Source organism: Salvelinus fontinalis, chromosome 24, assembly GCF_029448725.1.
Source record: "Salvelinus fontinalis isolate EN_2023a chromosome 24, ASM2944872v1, whole genome shotgun sequence".
Lineage (NCBI taxonomy): Eukaryota > Metazoa > Chordata > Actinopteri > Salmoniformes > Salmonidae > Salvelinus > Salvelinus fontinalis.
Window position 1 is genome coordinate 39599329 of NC_074688.1, and position 27672 is coordinate 39627000.

General features: G+C 43.7%; 1 protein-coding gene across 2 annotated transcripts in view; it reads left to right on the forward strand.

Annotated features, from left to right (window-relative positions):
• LOC129822416 (rho guanine nucleotide exchange factor 26-like) overlaps positions 1–27672 on the forward strand; it is a 97233-nt gene that overhangs the window by 24114 nt on the left and 45447 nt on the right. The window contains exons 6-8 of one of the 2 annotated variants that reach the window (XM_055880685.1): positions 1931–2091; positions 15712–15864; positions 16124–16253. In XM_055880685.1, the coding sequence (XP_055736660.1) occupies positions 1931–2091; positions 15712–15864; positions 16124–16253 (444 nt within the window). Of the gene's footprint in view, positions 1–1930; positions 2092–15711; positions 15865–16120; positions 16254–27672 lie in introns of both variants that reach the window. The other variant, XM_055880684.1, reaches the window with a different exon arrangement.

Genomic DNA, 27672 nt, shown 5'->3' on the forward strand with positions numbered 1-27672 from the left:
ACCAGCCATTAGTCTACTCAGCTGTGAGCAGTGAGCTGGGGTGAGCAGACAGGGATGGGGAGCTGGGGCGAGGAGCTGGGGATGAGGAGCTGGGGCGAGCAGACGGGGATGAGGAGCTGGGGCGAGCAGACGGGGATGAGGAGCTGGGGCGAGCAGACAGGAATGAGGAGCTGGGGCGAGCAGACGGGGATGAGGAGCTGGGGCGAGCAGACGGGGATGAGGAGCTGGGGCGAGCCGACGGGGATGAGGAGCTGGGGCGAGCCGACGGGGATGGGGAGCTGGGGTGAGCAGACGGGGATGAGGAGCTGGGGTGAGCAGACGGGGATGAGGAGCTGGGGTGAGCAGACGGGGATGAGGAGCTGGGGTGAGCAGACGGGGATGAGGAGCTGGGGTGAGCAGACGGGGATGAGGAGCTGGGGTGAGCAGACGGGGATGAGGAGCTGGGGCGAGCAGACGGGGATGAGGAGCTGGGGCGAGGAGCTGGGGTGAGCAGACAGGGATGGGGAGCTGGGGCGAGCAGACGGGGATGAGGAGCTGGGGCGAGCAGACGGGGATGAGGAGCTGGGGCGAGCAGACGGGGATGAGGAGCTGGGGCGAGCAGACGGGGATGAGGAGCTGGGGCGAGCAGACGGGGATGGGGAGCTGGGGCGAGCAGACGGGGATGGGGAGCTGGGTTGAGCAGACGGGGATGGGGAGCTGGGGCGAGCAGACGGGGATGGGGAGCTGGGGCGAGCAGACGGGGATGGGGAGCTGGGGCGAGCAGACGGGGATGAGGAGCTGGGGCGAGCCGACGGGGATGAGGAGCTGGGGCGAGCACACGGGGGTGAGGAGCTGGGGCGAGCCGACGGGGATGGGGAGCTGGGGCGAGCAGACGGGGGTGAGGAGCTGGGGCGAGCACACGGGGGTGAGGAGCTGGGGCGAGCACACGGGGGTGAGGAGCTGGGGCGAGCACACGGGGGTGAGGAGCTGGGGCGAGCACACGGGGGTGAGGAGCTGGGGCGAGCACACGGGGGTGAGGAGCTGGGGCGAGCACACGGGGGTGAGGAGCTGGGGCGAGCACACGGGGGTGAGGAGCTGGGGCGAGCACACGGGGGTGAGGAGCTGGGGCGAGCAGACGGGGATGGGGAGCTGGGGCGGGCAGACGGGGATGGGGAGCTGGGGCGAGCAGACGGGGATGGGGAGCTGGGGCGAGCAGACGGGGTTGAGGAGCTGGGGCGAGCAGACGGGGATGAGGAGCTGGGGCGAGCAGACGGGGATGAGGAGCTGGGGCGAGCAGACGGGGATGAGGAGCTGGGGCGAGCAGACGGGGAGTGAGCAGACAACGGAGCCCAGTGGCGGGGCAGACCCAGTGTTGTCACGATACTACTTGATATCCTGATATTAGGCCTGGTATCACAACGATGATCATACCAGTTGAAAATAGGCACATTTTCTTGCAGTTAACACAGATTTTTCACTTGCTTCTGTGCAAAAAAATAACAGTATCTTTTTTGAGCCCTCAGCAGTTAGCATCCCTGTAAATACCGCCTTTCTCTCCCTTTCTTTCTCTCTCTCGTTCTCTCTCTCCCTTTCTCTCTCTCCCTTTCTCTCTCTCCCTTTCTCTCTCTCCTTCTCTCCTTCTCTCTCGTTCTCTCTCTCTCTCGTTCTCTCTCTCTCCCGTTCTCTCTCTCTCCCGTTCTCTCTCTCTCCCGTTCTCTCTCTCTCTCTCTCCCTTTCTCTCTCTCTCGTTCTCTCTCTCCCTTTCTTTCTCTCTCTCGTTCTCTCTCTCTCGTTCTCTCTCTCTCGTTCTCTCTCTCCCTTTCTCTCTCTCTCGTTCTCTCTCTCCCTTTCTCTCTCTCTCGTTCTCTCTCTCTCGTTCTCTCTCTCTCGTTCTCTCGTTCTCTCTCTCTCGTTCTCTCTCTCCCTTTCTCTGTCTCTCGTTCTCTATCAGGCCATATTTGAGTTGATATCGTCAGAACACTCCTACCTTCACAGTCTGGAGGTTCTGATCCGGATGTTTCAGAACTCAGCGGAGCTCAGTGACGCCATGACCAAGACCGAGCACCACCACCTCTTCTCCAACATCACAGACGTGTGTGAGGCCAGCAAGAAGTAGGTTGTGTGTGTGTGTACGCTTGCCTTAGCTAGAGAAAGGGGGGATTGTCGGTATTGTAATTGATGTTCCAGACAGACACATAGCTAATGAAAGAGAGAGAGAAACTGCAGCTAAACCACAAACAGAACACAAACTTCACACTGTATCATAGTCCCTGTTCCTTTATGAGCACAAACATGCTCTAGTCTGTGGGCTTGGGAAAACAGAGGCAGAGCTGTGTGTGTTTGAACAGAGAGAGAGTTCAGAGGCAGGCCCTTTATGGGCTGTGTGTGTTTGAACAGAGAGAGTCAACATTGGCCCTCCCTGACTAGATTTCACCCAATGATCTATGAGTGTGTGTGTGTATGCATACAATTGTGAGTTTTATGTAGAGAACATCGGTGTGGCTGGACTAGAGGTGATGCAAGTTTGTCATTAGTGCATGGAGACTGCTGGATATGGTTGTGTTCAATGGTCCTCACAGCTTATGCAACTGGAGAACACACACACACACACACACACACAGACACAGACAGAGAACATACACACACACACAGACAGAGAACACACACGTTCATGACCAGCCATGTAACTCATCCCGACCAGTGTACCGTAGCAACAGTCCATTTCCTTGGACATTCTCTTGTAAGACCATCATGTGTTGTAGTGATTGACAGGAAGTGTTCCGTCTAGCCTGGGACAACACACTGTACTGTACGGATGAGCTCTGTGTTCATCATGTAGTCTAGTCAGCCTCATGCCCAAACAGAGAGGTGTGGACTGTGTGTGTGTGTGTGTTCCACAACCTTCCATGACCCCTGGATCCTCATCCTGTCATCAAGCCCGGCTTAATACACCACAACCCAAACCTGTGTGGGAGTGAGTGAGAGACATGTGTGTGAGAGACCTGTGAGAGACCTGTGAGAGACCTGTGTGTGAGAGACCTGTGTGTGAGAGACCTGTGTGAGAGAGACCTGTGTGTGAGAGACCTGTGTGTGAGAGACTTGTGTGTGAGAGACCTGTGTGTGAGAGACCTGTGTGTGAGAGACCTGTGTGAGTGTGTGAGAGACCTGTGTGTGACCTGTGTGTGAGAGACCTGTGTGTGAGAGACCTGTGTGTGAGAGACCTGTGTGTGTGTGACCTGTGTGTGTGTGACCTGTGTGACCTGTGTGTGTGTGTGTGACCTGTGTGTGTGTGTGTGTGAGACCTGTGTGTGACCTGTGTGTGTGTGAGACCTGTGTGTGACCTGTGTGTGAGAGACCTGTGTGTGACCTGTGTGTGTGTGGGAGAGACATGTGTGTGTGTGAGAGACCTGTGTGTGTGTGTGTGAGAGACCTGTGTGTGTGTGTGTGTGAGAGACCTGTGTGTGTGTGTGTGTGAGAGACCTGTGTGTGTGTGTGAGAGACCTGTGTGTGTGTGTGAGAGACCTGTGTGTGTGTGTGAGAGACCTGTGTGTGAGAGACCTGTGTGTGTGTGTGTGTGTGTGTGTGTGTGTGTGTGTGTGTGTGTGTGTGTGTGTGTGAGAGACCTGTGTGTGTGTGTGAAAGACCTGTGTGTGTGTGTGAGAGACCTGTGTGTGTGTGTGAGAGACCTGTGTGTGTGTGAGAGACCTGTGTGTGTGTGTGTGAGAGAGAACTGTGTGTGTGTGTGTGTGTGTGAGAGACCTGTGTGTGTGTGTGAGAGACCTGTGTGTGTGTGTGTGAGAGACCTGTGTGTGTGAGAGACCTGTGTGTGTGAGAGACCTGTGTGTGTGTGTGTGTGAGAGACCTGTGTGTGTGTGTGAGAGACCTGTGTGTGTGTGTGTGAGAGACCTGTGTGTGTGTGTGAGAGACCTGTGTGTGTGTGAGAGAGACGTGTGTGTGTGTGTGTGAGAGACCTGTGTGTGTGTGTGTGTGTGTGTGAGAGAGACATGTGTGTGTGTGTGTGTGAGAGACCTGTGTGTGTGTGTGAGAGACCTGTGTGTGTGTGAGAGAGACGTGTGTGTGTGTGTGTGAGAGACCTGTGTGTGTGTGTGAGAGACCTGTGTGTGTGTGTGTGAGAGACCTGTGTGTGTGTGTGTGAGAGACCTGTGTGTGTGTGTGAGAGACCTGTGTGTGTGTGTGTGTGTGAGAGACCTGTGTGTGTGTGTGTGTGAGAGACCTGTGTGTGTGTGTGTGTGAGAGACCTGTGTGTGTGTGTGTGTGTGAGAGACCTGTGTGTGTGTGTGTTTGTGAGAGACCTGTGTGTGTGTGTGTGTGAGAGACCTGTGTGTGTGTGTGTGTGAGAGACCTGTGTGTGTGTGTGAGAGACCTGTGTGTGTGTGTGAGAGACCTGTGTGTGTGTGTGTGTGAGAGACCTGTGTGTGTGTGTGTGTGAGAGACCTGTGTGTGTGTGAGAGAGACATGTGTGTGTGTGAGAGAGACGTGTGTGTGTGTGTGTGAGAGACCTGTGTGTGTGTGTGTTTGTGAGAGACCTGTGTGTGTGTGTGTGTGTGAGAGACCTGTGTGTGTGTGTGTTTGTGAGAGACCTGTGTGTGTGTGTGTGTGAGAGACCTGTGTGTGTGTGTGTGTGTGAGAGACCTGTGTGTGTGTGTGTTTGTGAGAGACCTGTGTGTGTGTGTGTGTGAGAGACCTGTGTGTGTGTGTGTGTGAGAGACCTGTGTGTGTGTGAGAGAGACATGTGTGTGTGTGTGTGTGTGTGTGAGAGAGACATGTGTGTGTGTGTGAGAGACCTGTGTGTGTGTGTGAGAGACCTGTGTGTGTGTGAGAGAGACGTGTGTGTGTGTGTGTGAGAGACCTGTGTGTGTGTGTGAGAGACCTGTGTGTGTGTGTGTGAGAGACCTGTGTGTGTGTGTGTGAGAGACCTGTGTGTGTGTGTGAGAGACCTGTGTGTGTGTGTGTGAGAGACCTGTGTGTGTGTGTGTGAGAGACCTGTGTGTGTGTGTGTGTGAGAGACCTGTGTGTGTGTGTGTGTGAGAGACCTGTGTGTGTGTGTGTGTGAGAGACCTGTGTGTGTGTGTGTGTGAGAGACCTGTGTGTGTGTGTGTGTGAGAGACCTGTGTGTGTGTGTGAGAGACCTGTGTGTGTGTGTGAGAGACCTGTGTGTGTGTGTGTGTGAGAGACCTGTGTGTGTGTGTGTGTGTGAGAGACCTGTGTGTGTGTGAGAGAGACATGTGTGTGTGTGTGTGTGTGAGAGAGACATGTGTGTGTGTGTGTGTGAGAGACCTGTGTGTGTGTGTGAGAGACCTGTGTGTGTGTGAGAGAGACGTGTGTGTGTGTGTGTGTGAGAGACCTGTGTGTGTGTGTGAGAGACCTGTGTGTGTGTGTGTGTGAGAGACCTGTGTGTGTGTGTGAGAGAGCTGTGTGTGTGTGTGAGAGACCTGTGTGTGTGTGTGTGTGTGAGAGACCTGTGTGTGTGTGTGTGTGTGAGAGACCTGTGTGTGTGTGTGTGTGAGAGACCTGTGTGTGTGTGTTTGTGAGAGACCTGTGTGTGTGTGTTTGTGAGAGACCTGTGTGTGTGTGAGAGAGACATGTGTGTGTGTGTGTGTGTGAGAGAGACATGTGTGTGTGTGTGTGTGAGAGACCTGTGTGTGTGTGTGAGAGACCTGTGTGTGTGTGAGAGAGACGTGTGTGTGTGTGTGTGTGAGAGACCTGTGTGTGTGTGTGAGAGACCTGTGTGTGTGAGAGACCTGTGTGTGTGAGAGACCTGTGTGTGTGTGTCTGAGAGACCTGTGTGTGTGTGTGTGTGAGAGACCTGTGTGTGTGTGTGTGTGTGTGAGAGACCTGTGTGTGTGTGTTTGTGAGAGACCTGTGTGTGTGTGTGAGAGACCTGTGTGTGTGTGTGAGAGACCTGTGTGTGTGTGAGAGACCTGTGTGTGTGTGAGAGACATGTGGCTGAGTGCTCTCTCATAAACACACACAACCCTCTGTTTCTCTGGAACAGTGTGTTCATGACTGTGACAGTCCCCTGGGTTCGCTCATGCTGGCAGCTGTGTGTATGTCTGTTTCTGTGTGTGTGTGTGCATGTCTGTTTCTGTGTGTGTGTGTGTGCATGTCTGTTTCTGTGTGTGTGTGTGTGTATGTCTGTTTCTGTGTGTGTGTGTGCATGTCTGTTTCTGTGTGTGTGTGTGTGTATGTCTGTTTCTGTGTGTGTGTGTGCATGTCTGTTTCCGTGTGTGTGTGATCTTCCCATCCCCCTCTCATTCCTGAGGTCCTAACGTGTCGGGTCGTAACCCCACCCGACAAGCGCATGTAACCCCACCCGACAGGTAACCCCAACCGACAGGCACAGGTAACCCCACCCGACAGGTAACCCCAACCGACAGGCACAGGTAACCCCACCCGACAGGTAACCCCACCCGACAGGCGCAGGTAACCCCACCCTATAGGTAACCCCACCCTACAGGTAACCCCACCCCACCTGACAGGTAACCCCACCCGACAGGCGCAGGTAACCCCACCCTACAGGTAACCCCACCTGACAGGTAACCCCACCCTACAGGTAACCCCACCCCACCTGTCAGGGGGTTCACCTCTTATCCTACGAGTTCCAGATCCTGCTGCTTCTCTGTTCTACCTGATAATTGTACCCACCTGGTGTCCCAGGTCTAAGTCAGTCCCTGATTAGAGGGGAACAATGAAACAATGCAGTGGAACTGGCTTGGAGGTCCAGAGTTGAGTTTGAAGGATCTAGAGCACAGATGTCAAACTGATTCTATGGAGGACCGAGAGCCTGCGGGTTTTCACTCCTCCACTGGACTTGATTGATGAATTAATGTCACTAATTGGTAAGGAACTCCCCTCACCTGCTGGTCTAGGTCTTAATTGAAAGCAAAAACTAACAGAAACTAGGCCCTTCATGGAATGAGTTTGACAACCCTGGTCTAGAGGAAGGTGGCTGAGGGAAACAAAAGTAAAAACACACTGTCTGCTCTTTGGATGTCACTGTCACATCTAAACCTGCCTCGTTCCGCCAGTCTTCTCTCTCTGGTTCAACAGGATGTTTAAACCTGCCTCGCTCCGCCAGTCTTCTCTCTCTGGTTCAACAGGATGTCTAAACCTGCCTCGCTCCGCCAGTCTTCTCTCTCTGGTTCAACAGGATGTCTAAACCTGCCTCGCTCCACCAGTCTTCTCTCTCTGGTTCAACAGGGTGTCTAAACCTGCCTCGTTCCACCAGTCTTCTCTCTCTGGTTCAACAGGATGTCTAAACCTGCCTCGCTCCACCAGTCTTCTCTCTCTGGTTCAACAGGATGTCTAAACCTGCCTCGCTCCACCAGTCTTCTCTCTCTGGTTCAACAGGATGTTTAAACCTGCCTCGCTCCGCCAGTCTTCTCTCTCTGGTTCAACAGGATGTCTAAACCTGCCTCGCTCCACCAGTCTTCTCTCTCTGGTTCAACAGGATGTCTAAACCTGCCTCGCTCCGCCAGTCTTCTCTCTCTGGTTCAACAGGGTGTCTAAACCTGCCTCGCTCCACCAGTCTTCTCTCTCTGGTTCAACAGGATGTTTAAACCTGCCTCGCTCCGCCAGTCTTCTCTCTCTGGTTCAACAGGATGTCTAAACCTGCCTCGCTCCACCAGTCTTCTCTCTCTGGTTCAACAGGATGTTTAAACCTGCCTCGCTCCGCCAGTCTTCTCTCTCTGGTTCAACAGGATGTTTAAACCTGCCTCGTTCCACCAGTCTTCTCTCTCTGGTTCAACAGGATGTTTAAACCTGCCTCGCTCCACCAGTCTTCTCTCTCTGGTTCAACAGGATGTCTAAACCTGCCTCGCTCCACCAGTCTTCTCTCTCTGGTTCAACAGGATGTTTAAACCTGCCTCGCTCCACCAGTCTTCTCTCTCTGGTTCAACAGGGTGTTTAAACCTGCCTCGCTCCACCAGTCTTCTCTCTCTGGTTCAACAGGATGTCTAAACCTGCCTCGCTCCGCCAGTCTTCTCTCTCTGGTTCAACAGGATGTCTAAACCTGCCTCGCTCCGCCAGTCTTCTCTCTCTGGTTCAACAGGATGTTTAAACCTGCCTTGCTCCACCAGTCTTCTCTCTCTGGTTCAACAGGATGTTTAAACCTGCCTCGCTCCACCAGTCTTCTCTCTCTGGTTCAACAGGGTGTTTAAACCTGCCTCGTTCCACCAGTCTTCTCTCTCTGGTTCAACAGGATGTCTAAACCTGCCTCGCTCCACCAGTCTTCTCTCTCTGGTTCAACAGGGTGTTTAAACCTGCCTCGTTCCACCAGTCTTCTCTCTCTGGTTCAACAGGATGTCTAAACCTGCCTCGTTCCGCCAGTCTTCTCTCTCTGGTTCAACAGGGTGTTTAAACCTGCCTCGCTCCGCCAGTCTTCTCTCTCTGGTTCAACAGGGTGTCTAAACCTGCCTCGCTCCACCAGTCTTCTCTCTCTGGTTCAACAGGGTGTTTAAACCTGCCTCGCTCCACCAGTCTTCTCTCTCTGGTTCAACAGGGTGTTTAAACCTGCCTCGCTCCGCCAGTCTTCTCTCTCTGGTTCAACAGGGTGTCTAAACCTGCCTCGCTCCACCAGTCTTCTCTCTCTGGTTCAACAGGGTGTTTAAACCTGCCTCGCTCCACCAGTCTTCTCTCTCTGGTTCAACAGGATGTCTAAACCTGCCTCGTTCCACTAGTCTTCTCTCTCTGGTTCAACAGGGTGTTTAAACCTGCCTCGCTCCACCAGTCTTCTCTCTCTGGTTCAACAGGGTGTTTAAACCTGCCTCGCTCCACCAGTCTTCTCTCTCTGGTTCAACAGGATGTCTAAACCTGCCTCGTTCCACCAGTCTTCTCTCTCTGGTTCAACAGGGTGTTTAAACCTGCCTCGCTCCACCAGTCTTCTCTCTCTGGTTCAACAGGATGTCTAAACCTGCCTCGTTCCACCAGTCTTCTCTCTCTGGTTCAACAGGGTGTTTAAACCTGCCTCGCTCCACCAGTCTTCTCTCTCTGGTTCAACAGGATGTCTAAACCTGCCTCGCTCCGCCAGTCTTCTCTCTCTGGTTCAACAGGATGTCTAAACCTGCCTCGCTCCGCCAGTCTTCTCTCTCTGGTTCAACAGGGTGTTTAAACCTGCCTCGCTCCACCAGTCTTCTCTCTCTGGTTCAACAGGATGTCTAAACCTGCCTCGCTCCGCCAGTCTTCTCTCTCTGGTTCAACAGGATGTCTAAACCTGCCTCGCTCCACCAGTCTTCTCTCTCTGGTTCAACAGGGTGTTTAAACCTGCCTCGCTCCACCAGTCTTCTCTCTCTGGTTCAACAGGATGTCTAAACCTGCCTCGTTCCACCAGTCTTCTCTCTCTGGTTCAACAGGATGTCTAAACCTGCCTCGCTCCGCCAGTCTTCTCTCTCTGGTTCAACAGGATGTTTAAACCTGCCTCGTTCCGCCAGTCTTCTCTCTCTGGTTCAACAGGATGTTTAAACCTGCCTCGCTCCACCAGTCTTCTCTCTCTGGTTCAACAGGATGTCTAAACCTGCCTCGCTCCACCAGTCTTCTCTCTCTGGTTCAACAGGATGTCTAAACCTGCCTCGCTCCACCAGTCTTCTCTCTCTGGTTCAACAGGATGTTTAAACCTGCCTCGTTCCACCAGTCTTCTCTCTCTGGTTCAACAGGATGTCTAAACCTGCCTCGCTCCACCAGTCTTCTCTCTCTGGTTCAACAGGGTGTTTAAACCTGCCTCGCTCCACCAGTCTTCTCTCTCTGGTTCAACAGGATGTCTAAACCTGCCTCGTTCCACCAGTCTTCTCTCTCTGGTTCAACAGGATGTCTAAACCTGCCTCGCTCCGCCAGTCTTCTCTCTCTGGTTCAACAGGGTGTCTAAACCTGCCTCGCTCCACCAGTCTTCTCTCTCTGGTTCAACAGGGTGTTTAAACCTGCCTCGCTCCACCAGTCTTCTCTCTCTGGTTCAACAGGATGTCTAAACCTGCCTCGTTCCACCAGTCTTCTCTCTCTGGTTCAACAGGGTGTTTAAACCTGCCTCGCTCCACCAGTCTTCTCTCTCTGGTTCAACAGGGTGTTTAAACCTGCCTCGCTCCACCAGTCTTCTCTCTCTGGTTCAACAGGATGTCTAAACCTGCCTCGTTCCACCAGTCTTCTCTCTCTGGTTCAACAGGGTGTTTAAACCTGCCTCGCTCCACCAGTCTTCTCTCTCTGGTTCAACAGGATGTCTAAACCTGCCTCGTTCCACCAGTCTTCTCTCTCTGGTTCAACAGGGTGTTTAAACCTGCCTCGCTCCACCAGTCTTCTCTCTCTGGTTCAACAGGATGTCTAAACCTGCCTCGTTCCACCAGTCTTCTCTCTCTGGTTCAACAGGGTGTTTAAACCTGCCTCGCTCCACCAGTCTTCTCTCTCTGGTTCAACAGGATGTCTAAACCTGCCTCGCTCCGCCAGTCTTCTCTCTCTGGTTCAACAGGATGTCTAAACCTGCCTCGCTCCGCCAGTCTTCTCTCTCTGGTTCAACAGGGTGTTTAAACCTGCCTCGCTCCACCAGTCTTCTCTCTCTGGTTCAACAGGATGTCTAAACCTGCCTCGTTCCACCAGTCTTCTCTCTCTGGTTCAACAGGATGTCTAAACCTGCCTCGTTCCACCAGTCTTCTCTCTCTGGTTCAACAGGATGTCTAAACCTGCCTCGCTCCGCCAGTCTTCTCTCTCTGGTTCAACAGGATGTTTAAACCTGCCTCGTTCCGCCAGTCTTCTCTCTCTGGTTCAACAGGATGTTTAAACCTGCCTCGCTCCACCAGTCTTCTCTCTCTGGTTCAACAGGATGTCTAAACCTGCCTCGCTCCACCAGTCTTCTCTCTCTGGTTCAACAGGATGTTTAAACCTGCCTCGTTCCGCCAGTCTTCTCTCTCTGGTTCAACAGGATGTCTAAACCTGCCTCGCTCCGCCAGTCTTCTCTCTCTGGTTCAACAGGATGTTTAAACCTGCCTCGTTCCGCCAGTCTTCTCTCTCTGGTTCAACAGGATGTTTAAACCTGCCTCGCTCCACCAGTCTTCTCTCTCTGGTTCAACAGGATGTCTAAACCTGCCTCGCTCCACCAGTCTTCTCTCTCTGGTTCAACAGGATGTTTAAACCTGCCTCGCTCCACCAGTCTTCTCTCTCTGGTTCAACAGGATGTCTAAACCTGCCTCGCTCCGCCAGTCTTCTCTCTCTGGTTCAACAGGATGTTTAAACCTGCCTCGTTCCGCCAGTCTTCTCTCTCTGGTTCAACAGGATGTCTAAACCTGCCTCGTTCCGCCAGTCTTCTCTCTCTGGTTCAACAGGATGTCTAAACCTGCCTCGCTCCGCCAGTCTTCTCTCTCTGGTTCAACAGGATGTTTAAACCTGCCTCGCTCCACCAGTCTTCTCTCTCTGGTTCAACAGGATGTTTAAACCTGCCTCGCTCCACCAGTCTTCTCTCTCTGGTTCAACAGGATTAATGTCTCTTCTACATGCACTCAAACAAACAAAACAGTTTAACCTCTAACCATTAGCTTCTCTCTGTTCTGGGCTCTCTCTCTCTGGCTCCAGTGGAAACCTTGACCTCCACCCTCTCCTTCCTCTTCCCTCAATCCCCTTCCCCCTGTTCTTCACCACAGTGTCCTCTCTGACTGGTGTTTATCTGGGTCAGTCAGACCGTCCCCTGCAGCAGTGTCCTCCAGTACAGTGTGTGTGATCTGAACCTGGTAACTGGTAGGCCAGAGGTCAGGGGACATCTTTGGGAGGGTCAGGGGACATCTTTGGGAGGGTCAGGGGACATCTTTGGGAGGGTCAATCTTTGGGAGGGTCAGGGGACATCTTTATTTTATTTATTTAACCTTTATTTAACTAGGCAAGTCAGTTAAGAACAAATTCTTATTTACAATGACTGGGGCCTGGGATTAAAAATAAATAAAATCAAAATATAGGACAAATCAGAGGATTTTCTGGTCCGTGTCAGACTTCATACCCAAACCACGTCCATGCGACCAATGTAGCCCCTCTTTTAGGTATGAGCTCCGTGTCTCCGTGCTCTCTGTCACGTTCACTCTCCTCCATGTTGGTTTGTGTTGCAAAGCGTTGTCCAATTGACAAAAAATATTGCCGTGAAGAGTGTGATTCCCAATAAGCAATGCAGTTTTGTTTGACTGTGTTGTCATTTGGTTTATCCTGATTGATTGGATGTTCTGGTCCTGAACAGGTTTGTGAACTCAGCCCCAGGACCAGCTGGATGAGGGGACTATTTTCTTTGCTCAGCTCTTGGCATTGCAGGGCTAGGTAATGATATGAGAGGGGGTCACTGTATTTTAGATGTTTCCAAAACTTAATTGTTCTTTTTTTAATTTTTATTATTAGTGGATATTGGCCTAATTCTGCCCTGCATGCATTGTTTGTAGTTTTCCTCTGGACATGTAGGAAAATCTTACAGAACTCTGCATGCAGGGTTTCAATGGGGTGTTTGTCCCATTTGATGAAATCTTGTTTTGCAAGTGGACCCCACACCTCGCTGCCGAAAAGTGCAATTGGTTCAATGACATATTCAATTAGTTTTAGCCAAATTTTAATAGGTCTTTCAATTTGAATTTGCTTTTTAATGGCGTAGAATGCCCTGCATGCTTTCTCTCTCAATTCATTCACTGCCTCATTAAGGTGTCCAGTTGAGCTTATCTTTAAACCTAAGAAATGGTAGTGTATGCAGTACTCTATATATTTTGTGCCAATTGAGAACTTTGGTCTAATTCCCTGAGATCTTGATCTTCTCTGGAAAATCATTATTTTTTATCTTTTTGGGGTTTACTGCCAGGGTCCAGGTCTGGCAGTACTGCTCTAGCAGCTCCAGGCTCTGCTGTAGGCCATGTGCTGTGACTGACAGCAGGCATAGGTCATCTGCGAAGTGTAGGCATTTAACTTCTGAATTGTGGAGACTAACACCAGGGGCTGAGGATTTTTCTAGAATAGTGGCCAGTTCGTTAATGTAAATATTGAAGAGTGCAGGGCTCAGATTGCAACCCTGGCGAAGGCCCCGCACCTGGTTAAAGAATTCTGTTATTTTCTTACCAATTTTATTGCTGCACGTATTGCCAGTATACATTGATTTAATTTTGTCATATGTTTTACCCCTTACACCACTTTAAATAACTTTGTAGAACAGTCCTGTATGCCAAATAGAATCAAATACTTTTTGGAAGTCGATAAAGCAAGCGTATATTTTGGTATTATTTTGGTGGACATGTTTATCTATCAGGGTGTGTAGAGTGTAAATATGATCAGTTTTGCGATGTTTTGGTATAAATCCAATTTGGCTTTTACTCAAGACATTGTGCTTATTAAGGAAGTATAGAACTCTTACATTGATAATACTACAGAAAACCTTCCCCAGGTTACTGTTCACACAAATGCCTCTAATTGTTAGGGTCAAATTTGTCTCCTTTCTTAAAGATTGGGGTTATGAGTCCTTGATTCCAGATGTCAGGGAAATAACCTACACTCAGGATCAAATAAACAGTTCTAATATAGCCAATTAAAATTTTGCACTAGTGAGTTTGAGCATCTCATTTAGGATGCCATCAGGTCCGCATGCCTTTTTAAATTTCAGAGCCTGAAGTTTCTTATAGAGCTCCTGGTCAGTAATTGAGGAGTCCAATGGATTTTGGTTGTCCTTTATAGCTTTTTCTAATCCATTCAACTTCTCATGAATTTGGCGTTGTTCTGCGTTTGTGTCAGTTTGAACGGTGTTGTAGAGTGTTTTAAAATGGGTTGTCCATATGTCACCATTTTGTGTCGCTAATTCCTCTTGTTTAGATTTTTTTCGTTTTTTCCAATTTTGCCAGAAGTTGTTTGTGTTTATGGACTCCTCAATTAGTGTCAGCTGCTTGCTGTTGTACTGTGCTTTTTTGGTTCTGAGTGTACATTTATAGAGTTTTAAAGTCTCACAGTAATGAAGGTGTAATTCACCATTATTTGGGTCTCTGTGCTTTTGGTTGGATAGTGTTCTAAGTTTTTTCCTTATAATTTTACAATCTGCATCAAACCAGTTGTCATCTGTGATCTTTTTTTGTTTTCTTTTTTATCAATTTCAATTGTGCTTCTTTTCCTGTTTGCCTGAATATATATATATATATATAGTTGATGTTTTGTACTGCTAGATTGATGCCTTCTTTACTGTGAGTGAATGTGGTATCCAGAACATTATCTAAGAGTGTTTGGATATTTTGGTTCCAGGTTGCTTTCTGGTATTCTTCTGTGCTGTTTTGGGCCCACCTGTATGAATGTCTGATGTTGTACAGCTTACTGGGCTGTGAATGTCTGATGTTATACAGCTTACTGGGCTGTGAATGTCTGATGTTATACAGCTTACTGGGCTGTGAATGTCTGATGTTATACAGCTTACTGGGCTGTGAATGTCTGATGTTATACAGCTTACTGGGCTGTGAATGTGTGATGTTATACAGCTTACTGGGCTGTGAATGTCTGATGTTGTACAGCTTACTGGGCTGTGAATGTCTGTTATACAGCTTACTGGGCTGTGAATGTGTGGTTGTTTCCATGTCTGTTCTTTTGAGGAACAACGTCATTTGGCTGTGATCAGACAGAGGTGTTAGTGGCTTGACAGTGAATGAGCTGAGAGAGAAAGGTTCAATGTCTGCAATCATATAGTCTACTGTACTGTGGCCAAGAGGTGAGCAGTAGATGAATCTCCCCAAAGAGTCCTCCCCCGTAACCTACCGTTGACAAAGTACAGACCCAGGCTTCTACAGAGCTGCAAAAGATCCCTTCCGTTGTTGTTGACGGTGCTGTCACTGTTGTTTCTATGGGGGAGATTAAGACAGTTAGAAACAGAATGGCCTGTAATAAAGCTGTCCCCTCATGTGCTCGTTAGATCAGGTAGTGTTCCTGTGCACGCATTTGTGTCCCCACAGATGAGCACATTTCCCTGGGCCTGGAAATGGCACGTCTCTTCCTCAAGGGTGGGGAAGATCTCCTCTGAGTAATATGGGGATTCTGGGGGGGGGGGGGGGGGGGGGGGTGTATATATTGTGCAAAGGAACACATATTTTTCTGACAGTACTTTTTTCAAGTACTTTCAAGTTCTTTTTTCAGTTTTAACCAAATGTAATATTTACCAATTTTGATGGGATCAATTAGATGTTGTAGTTGGGATTTGTACCAAATAATCAATCCTCCAGAGTCTCTGCCTCTATTGACAGGGCTGTGTTTCTGTGATGGTACAATTACCTCTCTGTAACCTGTGGGACAGTGAGTGACAATGTCAGCCTTACACCATGTCTCCTGCAGAATGATGACGTCAACATCTTTTAGATTCTTGTTGAACTCCAGTGCTAAACTCTTCAGTCCAAAGGTTGATGAGTTTAGGCCCTGAATGTTCCACATGCTAACTGTCTCTCTCTCTTTCTCTCTCTCTGTCACTTTCTCTGTCTCTTTCTCTCTCTCTCTTTCTCTCTCTGTCTCTCTCTCTCTTTGTCTCTATTTCTGTCTCTCTCTGTCTGTGTCTTTCTGTCTCTCTTTCTTTGTCTTTCTGTCTCTTTCTCTCTGTCTCTCTCTCTGGCTGTCTTTGTCTGTCTCTCTCCCTCTCTCTGTCTCTTTCTCTCTGTCTCTCTCTCTGGCTGTCTTTGTCTGTCTCTCTCCCTCTCTCTGTCTCTTTCTCTCTGTCTCTCTCTCTGGCTGTCTTTGTCTGTCTCTCTCCCTCTCTCTTAGGTTCTTTAAAGAGTTAGAGGATATACACCAGCAGAATGTTGTTATAGATGACATCAGTGATATAGTGTTCAGACACGCCCAGTCCAACTTTGACCCCTACATCACCTACTGCTCCAATGAGGTTTATCAGCAGAGGACCTTACAGAGGCTAGTGTGAGTGTACACACACACACACACACACACACACACACACACACACAAACACACACACACACACACACACACACACACACACACACACACACACACACACACATATATATGCATGCATGCGTGCGTGCGTGCACACCCAAGTCAACTTTGAACTGTGACTGACTGTCCTCTCTCTCTCTCTCTCTCTCTCTCTCTGTCTCACTGTGTCTGCCTGTCTACCTGTCTCTCTCTATGTCTCTCTGTCTGTGTGTTGCAGTAGTAGTAAGAGTCCAGTGTTTAAGGAGGTGTTGACTCGTATTGAGGGTCACCCAGACTGCAGGAACCTCCCAATGATCTCCTTCCTGATCCTGCCCATGCAGAGAGTCACACGCCTGCCTCTGCTGATGGACGTAAGACAGCACTCGTATACTGGACAGTCATACACTGGACACACATCTAACACACTCAAATACTGGACACTCAAATACTGGACACTCATACTGGACACTCATATACTGGACACACATCTAACACACTCATATACTGGAGGCACATCTAACACACTCATATACTGGACACTCATATGCTGGACACTCATATGCTGGACACATCTAATGCACTCATACTGGACAGTCATACACTGGACACACATCTAACACAATCAAATACGGGACACTCAAATACTGGACACACATCTAACACACTCATACTGGATACTGGACACTCGTATACTGGACGCTCATGTACTGGACGCTCATACACCGGACACACATCTAACACACTCGTATACTGGACGCACATATACTGGACACTCAATTAACACTCGTATACTGAACACTCATATACTGGACACTCATCTAGCACACTCATAAACTGGACACTCATTTAACACTCATATACTGGACACTCATATACTGGACACTCATATACTGGACACTCATATACTGGACACTCATATACTGGACACTCATATACTGGACACTCATTTAACACTCATATACTGGACACCTATTTACTGGACACTTATATACTGGACACTTATATACTGGACACTTGTATACTGGACACTCGTATACTGGACGCTCGTATACTGGACGCTCATATACTGGACACACATCTAACACACTCGTATACTGGACGCACATATACTGGACACTCAATTAACACTCGTATACTGGACACTCATCTAGCACACTCATAAACTGGACACTCATTTAACACTCATATACTGGACACTCATATACTGGACACTCATATACTGGACACTCATATACTGGACACTCATATACTGGACACTTATATACTGGACACTTATATACTGGACACTCATATACTGGACACTCATATACTGGACACTCATATACTGGACACTCATTTAACACTCATATACTGGACACTTATATACTGGACACTCATATACTGGACACTCAATTAACACTCGTATACTGGACACTCATTTAACACTCATATACTGGACACTTATATACTGGACACTCATATACTGGACACTCATTTAACACTCTTATATTGGACATGTATATACTGGACACTTATATACTGGACACTTTTCAAATGTATTAAAAATAAAAACAAATACCTTATGTTAGTATTCAGATCCTTTGCTATGAGACTCGAAATTGAGCTCAGCAGCATTCTGTTTCCATTGATCATCCTTGAGATGTTTCTACAACTTGTTGGAGTCCACCTGTGGTAAATTCAATTAATTGGACATGATTTGGAAAGACACACACCTGTTTATATAAGGTCCCACAGTTGACAGTGCATGTCAGAGCAAAAACCAAGCCATGAGGTCAAAGGAATTGTCCGTAGAGCTCTGAGACAAGATTGTGTCGAGGCACAGATCTGGGGAAGGGTACCAAAACATTTCTGCAGCATTGAAGGTCCCCAAGAACACAGTGGTCTCCATCATTCTTAAATGGAAGAAGTTTGGAACCACCAAGACTCCTCCTAGAGCTGGCCGCCCGTCCACACTGAGCAAACGAGGGAGAAGGGCCTTGGTCAGGATGGTGACCAATTCTAAAAACATGGTTATTGCTTTGTTATTATGAAGTATTGTGTGTAGATTGATGAGGGGGGAAAAAGTCATATAATACATTTTAGAATAAGGCTGTAATGTAAAAAAAATGTGTGAAAAGGTCGAGGGGTCAGAATACTGTCTGAATGTACTGTATATAACCATGCAGAAAGACACACACACCTTGTTCATGACTGTCTCACTCTCTGAAGGACTTTGTCTCTTACGTAACACTGAAGATTTGATTACACTAAACCAGCCTCTTGTTTCCTGCTTTCTCCCTCACCCTTCATTCTCTCATCCCCCTCCTTTCTCCTTCCTCCTTCATTCTCTCATCCCCCTCCTTTCTCCCTCCCCCTTCATTCTCTCAGCCCCCTCCTTTCTCCCTCCCCCTTCATTCTCTCATCCCCCTCCTTTCTCCCTCCCCCTTCATTCTCTCATCCCCCTCCTTTCTCCCTCCTCCTTCATTCTCTCAGCCCCTCCTTTCTCCCTCTCCCTTCATTCTCTCATCCCCCTCCTTTCTCCCTCCCCCTTCATTCTCTCATCCCCCTCCTTTCTCCCTCCCCCTTCATTCTCTCATCCCCCTCCTTTCTCACTCCCCCTTCATTCTCTCATCCCCCTCCTTTCTCCCTCCCCCTTCATTCTCTCATCCCCCTCCTTTCTCCCTCCCCCTTCATTCTCTCATCCCCCTCCTTTCTCACTCGCCCTTCATTCTCTCATCCCCCTCCTTTCTCCCTCCCCCTTCATTCTCTCATCCCCCTCCTTTCTCCCTCCCCCTTCATTCTCTCATCCCCTCCTTTCGCCCTCTCCCTTCATTCTCTCATCCCTCTCCTTTCTCCCTCTCCCTTCATTCTCTCATCCCTCTCCTTTCTCCCTCCCCCTTCATTCTCTCATCCCCCTCCTTTCTCCCTCCCCCTTCATTCTCTCATCCCCCTCCTTTCTCCCTCCTCCTTCATTCTCTCAGCCCCTCCTTTCTCCCTCTCCCTTCATTCTCTCATCCCCCTCCTTTCTCCCTCCCCCTTCATTCTCTCATCCCCCTCCTTTCTCCCTCCCCCTCCTTTCTCCCTCCCCCTTCATTCTCTCATCCCCCTCCTTTCTCACTCCCCCTTCATTCTCTCATCCCCCTCCTTTCTCCCTCCCCCTTCATTCTCTCATCCCCCTCCTTTCTCCCTCCCCCTTCATTCTCTCATCCCCCTCCTTTCTCACTCCCCCTTCATTCTCTCATCCCCCTCCTTTCTCCCTCTTTCTTCATTCTCTCATCCCCCTCCTTTCTCCCTCTTTCTTCATTCTCTCATCCCCCTCCTTTCTCCATCCCCCTCCTTTCTCCCTCCCCCTTCATTCTCTCACCCCCCTCCTTTCTCCCTCCCCCTTCATTCTCTCATCCCCCTCCTTTCTCCATCCCCCTCCTTTCTCCCTCCCCCTTCATTCTCTCATCCCCCTCCTTTCTCCCTCCCCCTTCATTCTCTCATCCCCCTCCTTTCTCCCTCCCCCTTCATTCTCTCATCCCCCTCCTTTCTCCCTCCCCCTTCATTCTCTCAGCCCCCTCCCTTCATTCTCTCATCCCCCTCCTTTCTCCCTCACCCTTCATTCTCTCATCCCCCTCCTTTCTCACCCCCCTCCTTCTCCCTCCCCCTTCATTCTCTCATCCCTCTCCTTTCTCCATCCCCCTCCTTTCTCCCTCCCCCTTCATTCTCTCACCCCCCTCCTTTCTCCCTCCCCCTTCATTCTCTCATTCCCCTCCTTTCTCCCTCCCCCTTCATTCTCTCATCCCCCTCCTTTCTCCCTCTCCCTTCATTCTCTCATCCCCCTCCTTTCTCCCTCTCCCTTCATTCTCTCATTCCCCTCCTTTCTCACTCCCCCTTCATTCTCTCACCCCCCTCCTTTCTCCCTCCCCCTTCATTCTCTCATCCCCCTCCTTTCTCCCTCTCCCTTCATTCTCTCATCCCCCTCCTTTCTCCCTCCCCCTTCATTCTCTCATCCCCCTCCTTTCTCCCTCCCCCTTCATTCTCTCATCCCCCTCCTTTCTCCCTCCCCCTTCATTCTCTCATCCCCTCCTTTCGCCCTCTCCCTTCATTCTCTCATCCCTCTCCTTTCTCCCTCTCCCTTCATTCTCTCATCCCTCTCCTTTCTCACTCCCCCTTCATTCTCTCATCCCCCTCCTTTCTCCCTCCCCCTTCATTCTCTCAACCCCCTCCTTTCTCCCTCACCCTTCATTCTCTCATCCCCCTCCTTTCTCCCTCCCCCTTCATTCTCTCATCCCTCTCACACACGTTTATTATTTCTATTACTTTCGTTCTCACACTATTAGTCCCCCTCTCCTCTCTCCCCCTCTCTCCCCCTCTTCTCTCTCTCTCTCCTCTCTCTCTCCTCTCTCTCTCCCCCTCTCTCTCCCCCTCTCTCTCCCCCTCTCTCTCCCCCTCTCCTCTCTCTCCTACAGTCTCGTTGAACTGGAATAGCATGTCATCATGTCATGTGTTTCTGATCTCTAATCTTTTAATACGTTTTGTTGTAATTCACACACACTCTCTCACGAACACACACACACACAAACACTACTGTAGCCTTCATCTACTGTAGCCTTCATCTACTGTAGCCTACATTTATAACAGCCTTCATTTATAATAGTCTTCATTTATAATAGTCTTCATTCATAATAGTCTTCATCTACTGTAGCCTTCATTTATAACAGCCTTCATTTATAACAGCCTTCATTTATAATAGTCTTCATTTATAATAGCCTTCATTTATAATAGTCTTCATTTATAATAGTCTTCATTTATAACAGTCTTCATTTATAATAGCCTTCATTTATAACAGTCTTCATTTATAACAGCCTTCATTTATAATAGTCTTCATTTATAATAGTCTTCATTTATAACAGCCTTCATTTATAATAGTCTTCATCTACTGTAGTAGCCTTCATTTATAATAGCCTTCATTTATAACAGCCTTCATTTATAACAGCCTTCATTTATAACAGCCTTCATTTATAACAGCCTTCATTTATAACAGCCTTCATTTATAATAGTCTTCATCTACTGTAGCCTTCATTTATAATAGCCTTCATTTATAATAGCCTTCATTTATAATAGTCTTCATCTACTGTAGTAGTCTTCATTTATAACAGCCTTCATTTATAACAGCCTTCATTTATAATAGTCTTCATTTATAATAGCCTTCATTTATAATAGCCTTCATTTATAATAGCCTTCATTTATAATAGCCTTCATTTATAATAGCCTTCATTTATAAAAGCCTTCATTTATAACAGCCTTCATTTATAATAGTCTTCATTTATAATAGCCTTCATTTATAATAGCCTTCATTTATAATAGTCTTCATTTATAATAGTCTTCATTTATAACAGCCTTCATTTATAATAGTCTTCATCTACTGTAGTAGCCTTCATTTATAATAGTCTTCATTTATAACAGCCTTCATTTATAACAGTCTTCATTTATAACAGCCTTCATTTATAACAGCCTTCATTTATAACAGCCTTCATTTATAATAGTCTTCATCTACTGTAGTAGTCTTCATTTATAACAGCCTTCATTTATAACAGCCTTCATTTATAACAGCCTTCATTTATAATAGCCTTCATTTATAATAGCCTTCATTTATAATAGCCTTCATTTATAATAGCCTTCATTTATAATAGCCTTCATTTATAACAGCCTTCATTTATAATAGTCTTCATTTATAATAGCCTTCATTTATAATAGCCTTCATTTATAATAGTCTTCATTTATAATAGTCTTCATTTATAACAGCCTTCATTTATAATAGTCTTCATCTACTGTAGTAGCCTTCATTTATAATAGTCTTCATTTATAACAGCCTTCATTTATAACAGTCTTCATTTATAACAGCCTTCATTTATAACAGCCTTCATTTATAATAGTCTTCATCTACTGTAGCCTTCATTTATAATAGCCTTCATTTATAATAGCCTTCATTTATAATAGTCTTCATTTATAATAGTCTTCATCTACTGTAGTAGTCTTCATTCATAATAGTCTTCATCTACTGTAGCCTTCATTTATAATAGCCTTCATTTATAACAGTCTTCATTTATAATAGCCTTCATTTATAATAGTCTTCATCTACTGTAGTAGCCTTCATTTATAACAGCCTTCATTTATAACAGCCTTCATTTATAATATTCTTCATTTATAATAGCCTTCATTTATAATAGCCTTCATTTATAATAGCCTTCATTTATAATAGCCTTCATTTATAATAGCTTTCATTTATAATAGCCTTCATTTATAACAGCCTTCATTTATAATAGTCTTCATTTATAATAGCCTTCATTTATAATAGCCTTCATTTATAATAGCCTTCATTTATAATAGCCTTCATTTATAATATTCTTCATTTATAATAGCCTTCATTTATAATAGTCTTCATCTACTGTAGTAGCCTTCATTTATAACAGCCTTCATTTATAATATCCTTCATTTATAATATCCTTCATTTATAATAGCCTTCATTTATAACAGCCTTCATTTATAATAGCCTTCATTTATAATAGACTTCATTTATAATAGCCTTCATTTATAATAGTCTTCATTTATAATAGTCTTCATTTATAACAGCCTTCATTTATAACAGCCTTCATTTATAATAGTCTTCATTTATAACAGCCTTCATTTATAACAGCCTTCATTTATAACAGCCTTCATTTATAACAGCCTTCATTTATAATAGTCTTCATTTATAACAGCCTTCATTTATAACAGCCTTCATTTATAATAGTCTTCATCTACTGTAGTAGTCTTCATTTATAACAGCCTTCATTTATAACAGCCTTCATTTATAACAGCCTTCATTTATAATAGCCTTCATTTATAATAGCCTTCATTTATAATAGCCTTCATTTATAATAGCCTTCATTTATAATAGCCTTCATTTATAACAGCCTTCATTTATAACAGCCTTCATTTATAATAGTCTTCATTTATAATAGCCTTCATTTATAATAGCCTTCATTTATAATAGTCTTCATTTATAATAGTCTTCATTTATAACAGCCTTCATTTATAATAGTCTTCATCTACTGTAGTAGCCTTCATTTATAATAGTCTTCATTTATAACAGCCTTCATTTATAACAGTCTTCATTTATAACAGCCTTCATTTATAACAGCCTTCATTTATAATAGTCTTCATCTACTGTAGCCTTCATTTATAATAGCCTTCATTTATAATAGCCTTCATTTATAATAGTCTTCATTTATAATAGTCTTCATCTACTGTAGTAGTCTTCATTCATAATAGTCTTCATCTACTGTAGCCTTCATTTATAATAGCCTTCATTTATAATAGTCTTCATTTATAATAGCCTTCATTTATAATAGTCTTCATCTACTGTAGTAGCCTTCATTTATAACAGCCTTCATTTATAACAGCCTTCATTTATAATAGTCTTCATTTATAATAGCCTTCATTTATAATAGCCTTCATTTATAATAGCTTTCATTTATAATAGCCTTCATTTATAACAGCCTTCATTTATAATAGTCTTCATTTATAATAGCCTTCATTTATAATAGCCTTCATTTATAATAGCCTTCATTTATAATAGCCTTCATTTATAATAGCCTTCATTTATAATAGCCTTCATTTATAATAGTCTTCATCTACTGTAGTAGCCTTCATTTATAACAGCCTTCATTTATAATATCCTTCATTTATAATATCCTTCATTTATAATAGCCTTCATTTATAACAGCCTTCATTTATAATAGTCTTCATTTATAATAGCCTTCATTTATAATAGACTTCATTTATAATAGCCTTCATTTATAACAGCCTTCATTTATAATAGTCTTCATTTATAATAGTCTTCATTTATAACAGCCTTCATTTATAACAGCCTTCATTTATAACAGCCTTCATTTATAACAGCCTTCATTTATAACAGCCTTCATTTATAACAGCCTTCATTTATAACAGCCTTCATTTATAATAGTCTTCATTTATAACAGCCTTCATTTATAACAGTCTTCATTTATAACAGCCTTCATTTATAACAGCCTTCATTTATAACAGTCTTCATTTATAACAGCCTTCATTTATAATAGTCTTCATCTACTGTAGCCTTCATTTATAATAGCCTTCATTTATAATAGCCTTCATTTATAATAGTCTTCATTTATAATAGTCTTCATCTACTGTAGTAGTCTTCATTTATAACAGCCTTCATTTATAACAGCCTTCATTTATAATAGTCTTCATTTATAACAGCCTTCATTTATAACAGCCTTCATTTATAACAGTCTTCATTTATAACAGCCTTCATTTATAATAGTCTTCATTTATAATAGTCTTCATTTATAACAGCCTTCATTTATAATAGTCTTCATCTACTGTAGTAGCCTTCATTTATAATAGTCTTCATTTATAACAGCCTTCATTTATAACAGCCTTCATTTATAACAGTCTTCATTTATAACAGCCTTCATTTATAACAGCCTTCATTTATAATAGTCTTCATCTACTGTAGCCTTCATTTATAATAGCCTTCATTTATAATAGCCTTCATTTATAATAGTCTTCATTTATAATAGTCTTCATCTACTGTAGTAGTCTTCATTTATAACAGCCTTCATTTATAACAGCCTTCATTTATAATAGTCTTCATTTATAATAGCCTTCATTTATAATAGCCTTCATTTATAATAGCCTTCATTTATAATAGCCTTCATTTATAATAGCCTTCATTTATAATAGCCTTCATTTATAATAGCCTTCATTTATAATAGCCTTCATTTATAATAGTCTTCATTTATAATTGTCTTCATTTATAACAGCCTTCATTTATAATAGTCTTCATCTACTGTAGTAGCCTTCATTTATAATAGTCTTCATTTATAACAGCCTTCATTTATAACAGTCTTCATTTATAACAGCCTTCATTTATAACAGCCTTCATTTATAACAGCCTTCATTTATAATAGTCTTCATCTACTGTAGTAGTCTTCATTTATAACAGCCTTCATTTATAACAGCCTTCATTTATAACAGCCTTCATTTATAATAGCCTTCATTTATAATAGCCTTCATTTATAATAGCCTTCATTTATAATAGCCTTCATTTATAATAGCCTTCATTTATAATAGCCTTCATTTATAATAGTCTTCATTTATAATAGTCTTCATTTATAATAGCCTTCATTTATAATAGCCTTCATTTATAATAGCCTTCATTTATAATAGTCTTCATTTATAACAGCCTTCATTTATAATAGTCTTCATCTACTGTAGTAGCCTTCATTTATAATAGTCTTCATTTATAACAGCCTTCATTTATAACAGTCTTCATTTATAACAGCCTTCATTTATAACAGCCTTCATTTATAATAGTCTTCATCTACTGTAGCCTTCATTTATAATAGCCTTCATTTATAATAGTCTTCATTTATAATAGCCTTCATTTATAATAGTCTTCATCTACTGTAGTAGCCTTCATTTATAACAGCCTTCATTTATAACAGCCTTCATTTATAATAGTCTTCATTTATAATAGCCTTCATTTATAATAGCCTTCATTTATAATAGCCTTCATTTATAATAGCCTTCATTTATAATAGCTTTCATTTATAATAGCCTTCATTTATAACAGCCTTCATTTATAATAGTCTTCATTTATAATAGCCTTCGTTTATAATAGCCTTCATTTATAATAGCCTTCATTTATAATAGCCTTCATTTATAATATTCTTCATTTATAATAGCCTTCATTTATAATAGTCTTCATCTACTGTAGTAGCCTTCATTTATAACAGCCTTCATTTATAATATCCTTCATTTATAATAGCCTTCATTTATAACAGCCTTCATTTATAATAGTCTTCATTTATAATAGTCTTCATTTATAATAGCCTTCATTTATAATAGACTTCATTTATAATAGCCTTCATTTATAACAGCCTTCATTTATAATAGTCTTCATTTATAATAGTCTTCATTTATAACAGCCTTCATTTATAACAGCCTTCATTTATAACAGCCTTCATTTATAACAGCCTTCATTTATAACAGTCTTCATTTATAACAGCCTTCATTTATAACAGCCTTCATTTATAACAGCCTTCATTTATAACAGCCTTCATTTATAACAGCCTTCATTTATAACAGCCTTCATTTATAACAGCCTTCATTTATAACAGCCTTCATTTATAACAGCCTTCATTTATAACAGCCTTCATTTATAACAGCCTTCATTTATAACAGCCTTCATTTATAATAGTCTTCATTTATAATAGTCTTCATTTATAATAGCCTTCATTTATAACAGCCTTCATTTATAACAGCCTTCATTTATAACAGCCTTCATTTATAATAGTCTTCATTTATAACAGCCTTCATTTATAATAGTCTTCATCTACTGTAGTAGCCTTCATTTATAACAGCCTTCATTTATAATAGTCTTCATTTATAATAGCCTTCATTTATAACAGCCTTCATTTATAACAGCCTTCATTTATAACAGCCTTCATTTATAACAGCCTTCATTTATAATAGACTTCATTTATAATAGCCTTCATTTATTATAGTCTTCATCTAATGTACCCTTCATTTATAATAGACTTCATTTATAATAGCCTTCATTTATTATAGTCTTCATCTAATGTAGCCTTCATTTATAATAGCCTTCATTTATAACAGCCTTCATTTATAATAGTCTTCATCTACTGTAGTAGCCTTCATTTATAACAGCCTTCATTTATAATAGCCTTCATTTATAATAGTCTTCATTTATTACAGCCTTCATTTATAATAGCCTTCATTTATAATAGACTTCATTTATAATAGTCTTCATTTATAACAGCCTTCATTTATAATAGACTTCATTTATAATAGTCTTCATTTATAATAGTCTTCATTTATAACAGCCTTCATTTATAATAGACTTCATTTATAATAGTCTTCATTTATAATAGTCTTCATTTATAACAGCCTTCATTTTTAACAGCCTTCATTTTTAACAGCCTTCAATTATAATAGCCTTCATTTATAACAGCCTTCATTTATAATAGTCTTCATTTATAATAGTCTTCATTTATAACAGCCTTCATTTATAACAGACTTCATTTATAATAGACTTCATTTATAATAGTCTTCATTTATAATAGTCTTCATTTATAACAGCCTTCATTTATAACAGCCTTCATTTATAACAGCCTTCATTTATAACAGCCTTCATTTATAACAGCCTTCATTTATAACAGCCTTCATTTATAATAGCCTTCATTTATAATAGTCTTCATTTATAATAGACTTCATTTATAATAGTCTTCATTTATAATAGCCTTCATTTATAACAGCCTTCATTTATTGTAGTCTTCATTTATAACAGCCTTCATTTATAGCAGCCTTCATTTATAGCAGCCTTCATTTATAGCAGCCTTCATTTATAACAGCCTTCATTTATTGTAGCCTTCATTTATAATAGTCTTCATTTATAATAGCCTTCATTTATAATAGTCTTCATCTACTGTAGTAGCCTTCATTTATAATAGTCTTCATTTATAACAGCCTTCATTTTTAACAGCCTTCATTTATAACAGCCTTCATTTATAATAGCCTTCATTTATAATAGCCTTCATTTATAATAGTCTTCATTTATAATAGACTTCATTTATAATAGTCTTCATTTATAATAGTCTTCATTTATAATAGCCTTCATTTATAACAGCCTTCATTTATAACAGCCTTCATTTATAACAGCCTTCATTTATAATAGTCTTCATTTATAATAGTCTTCATTTATAATAGCCTTCATTT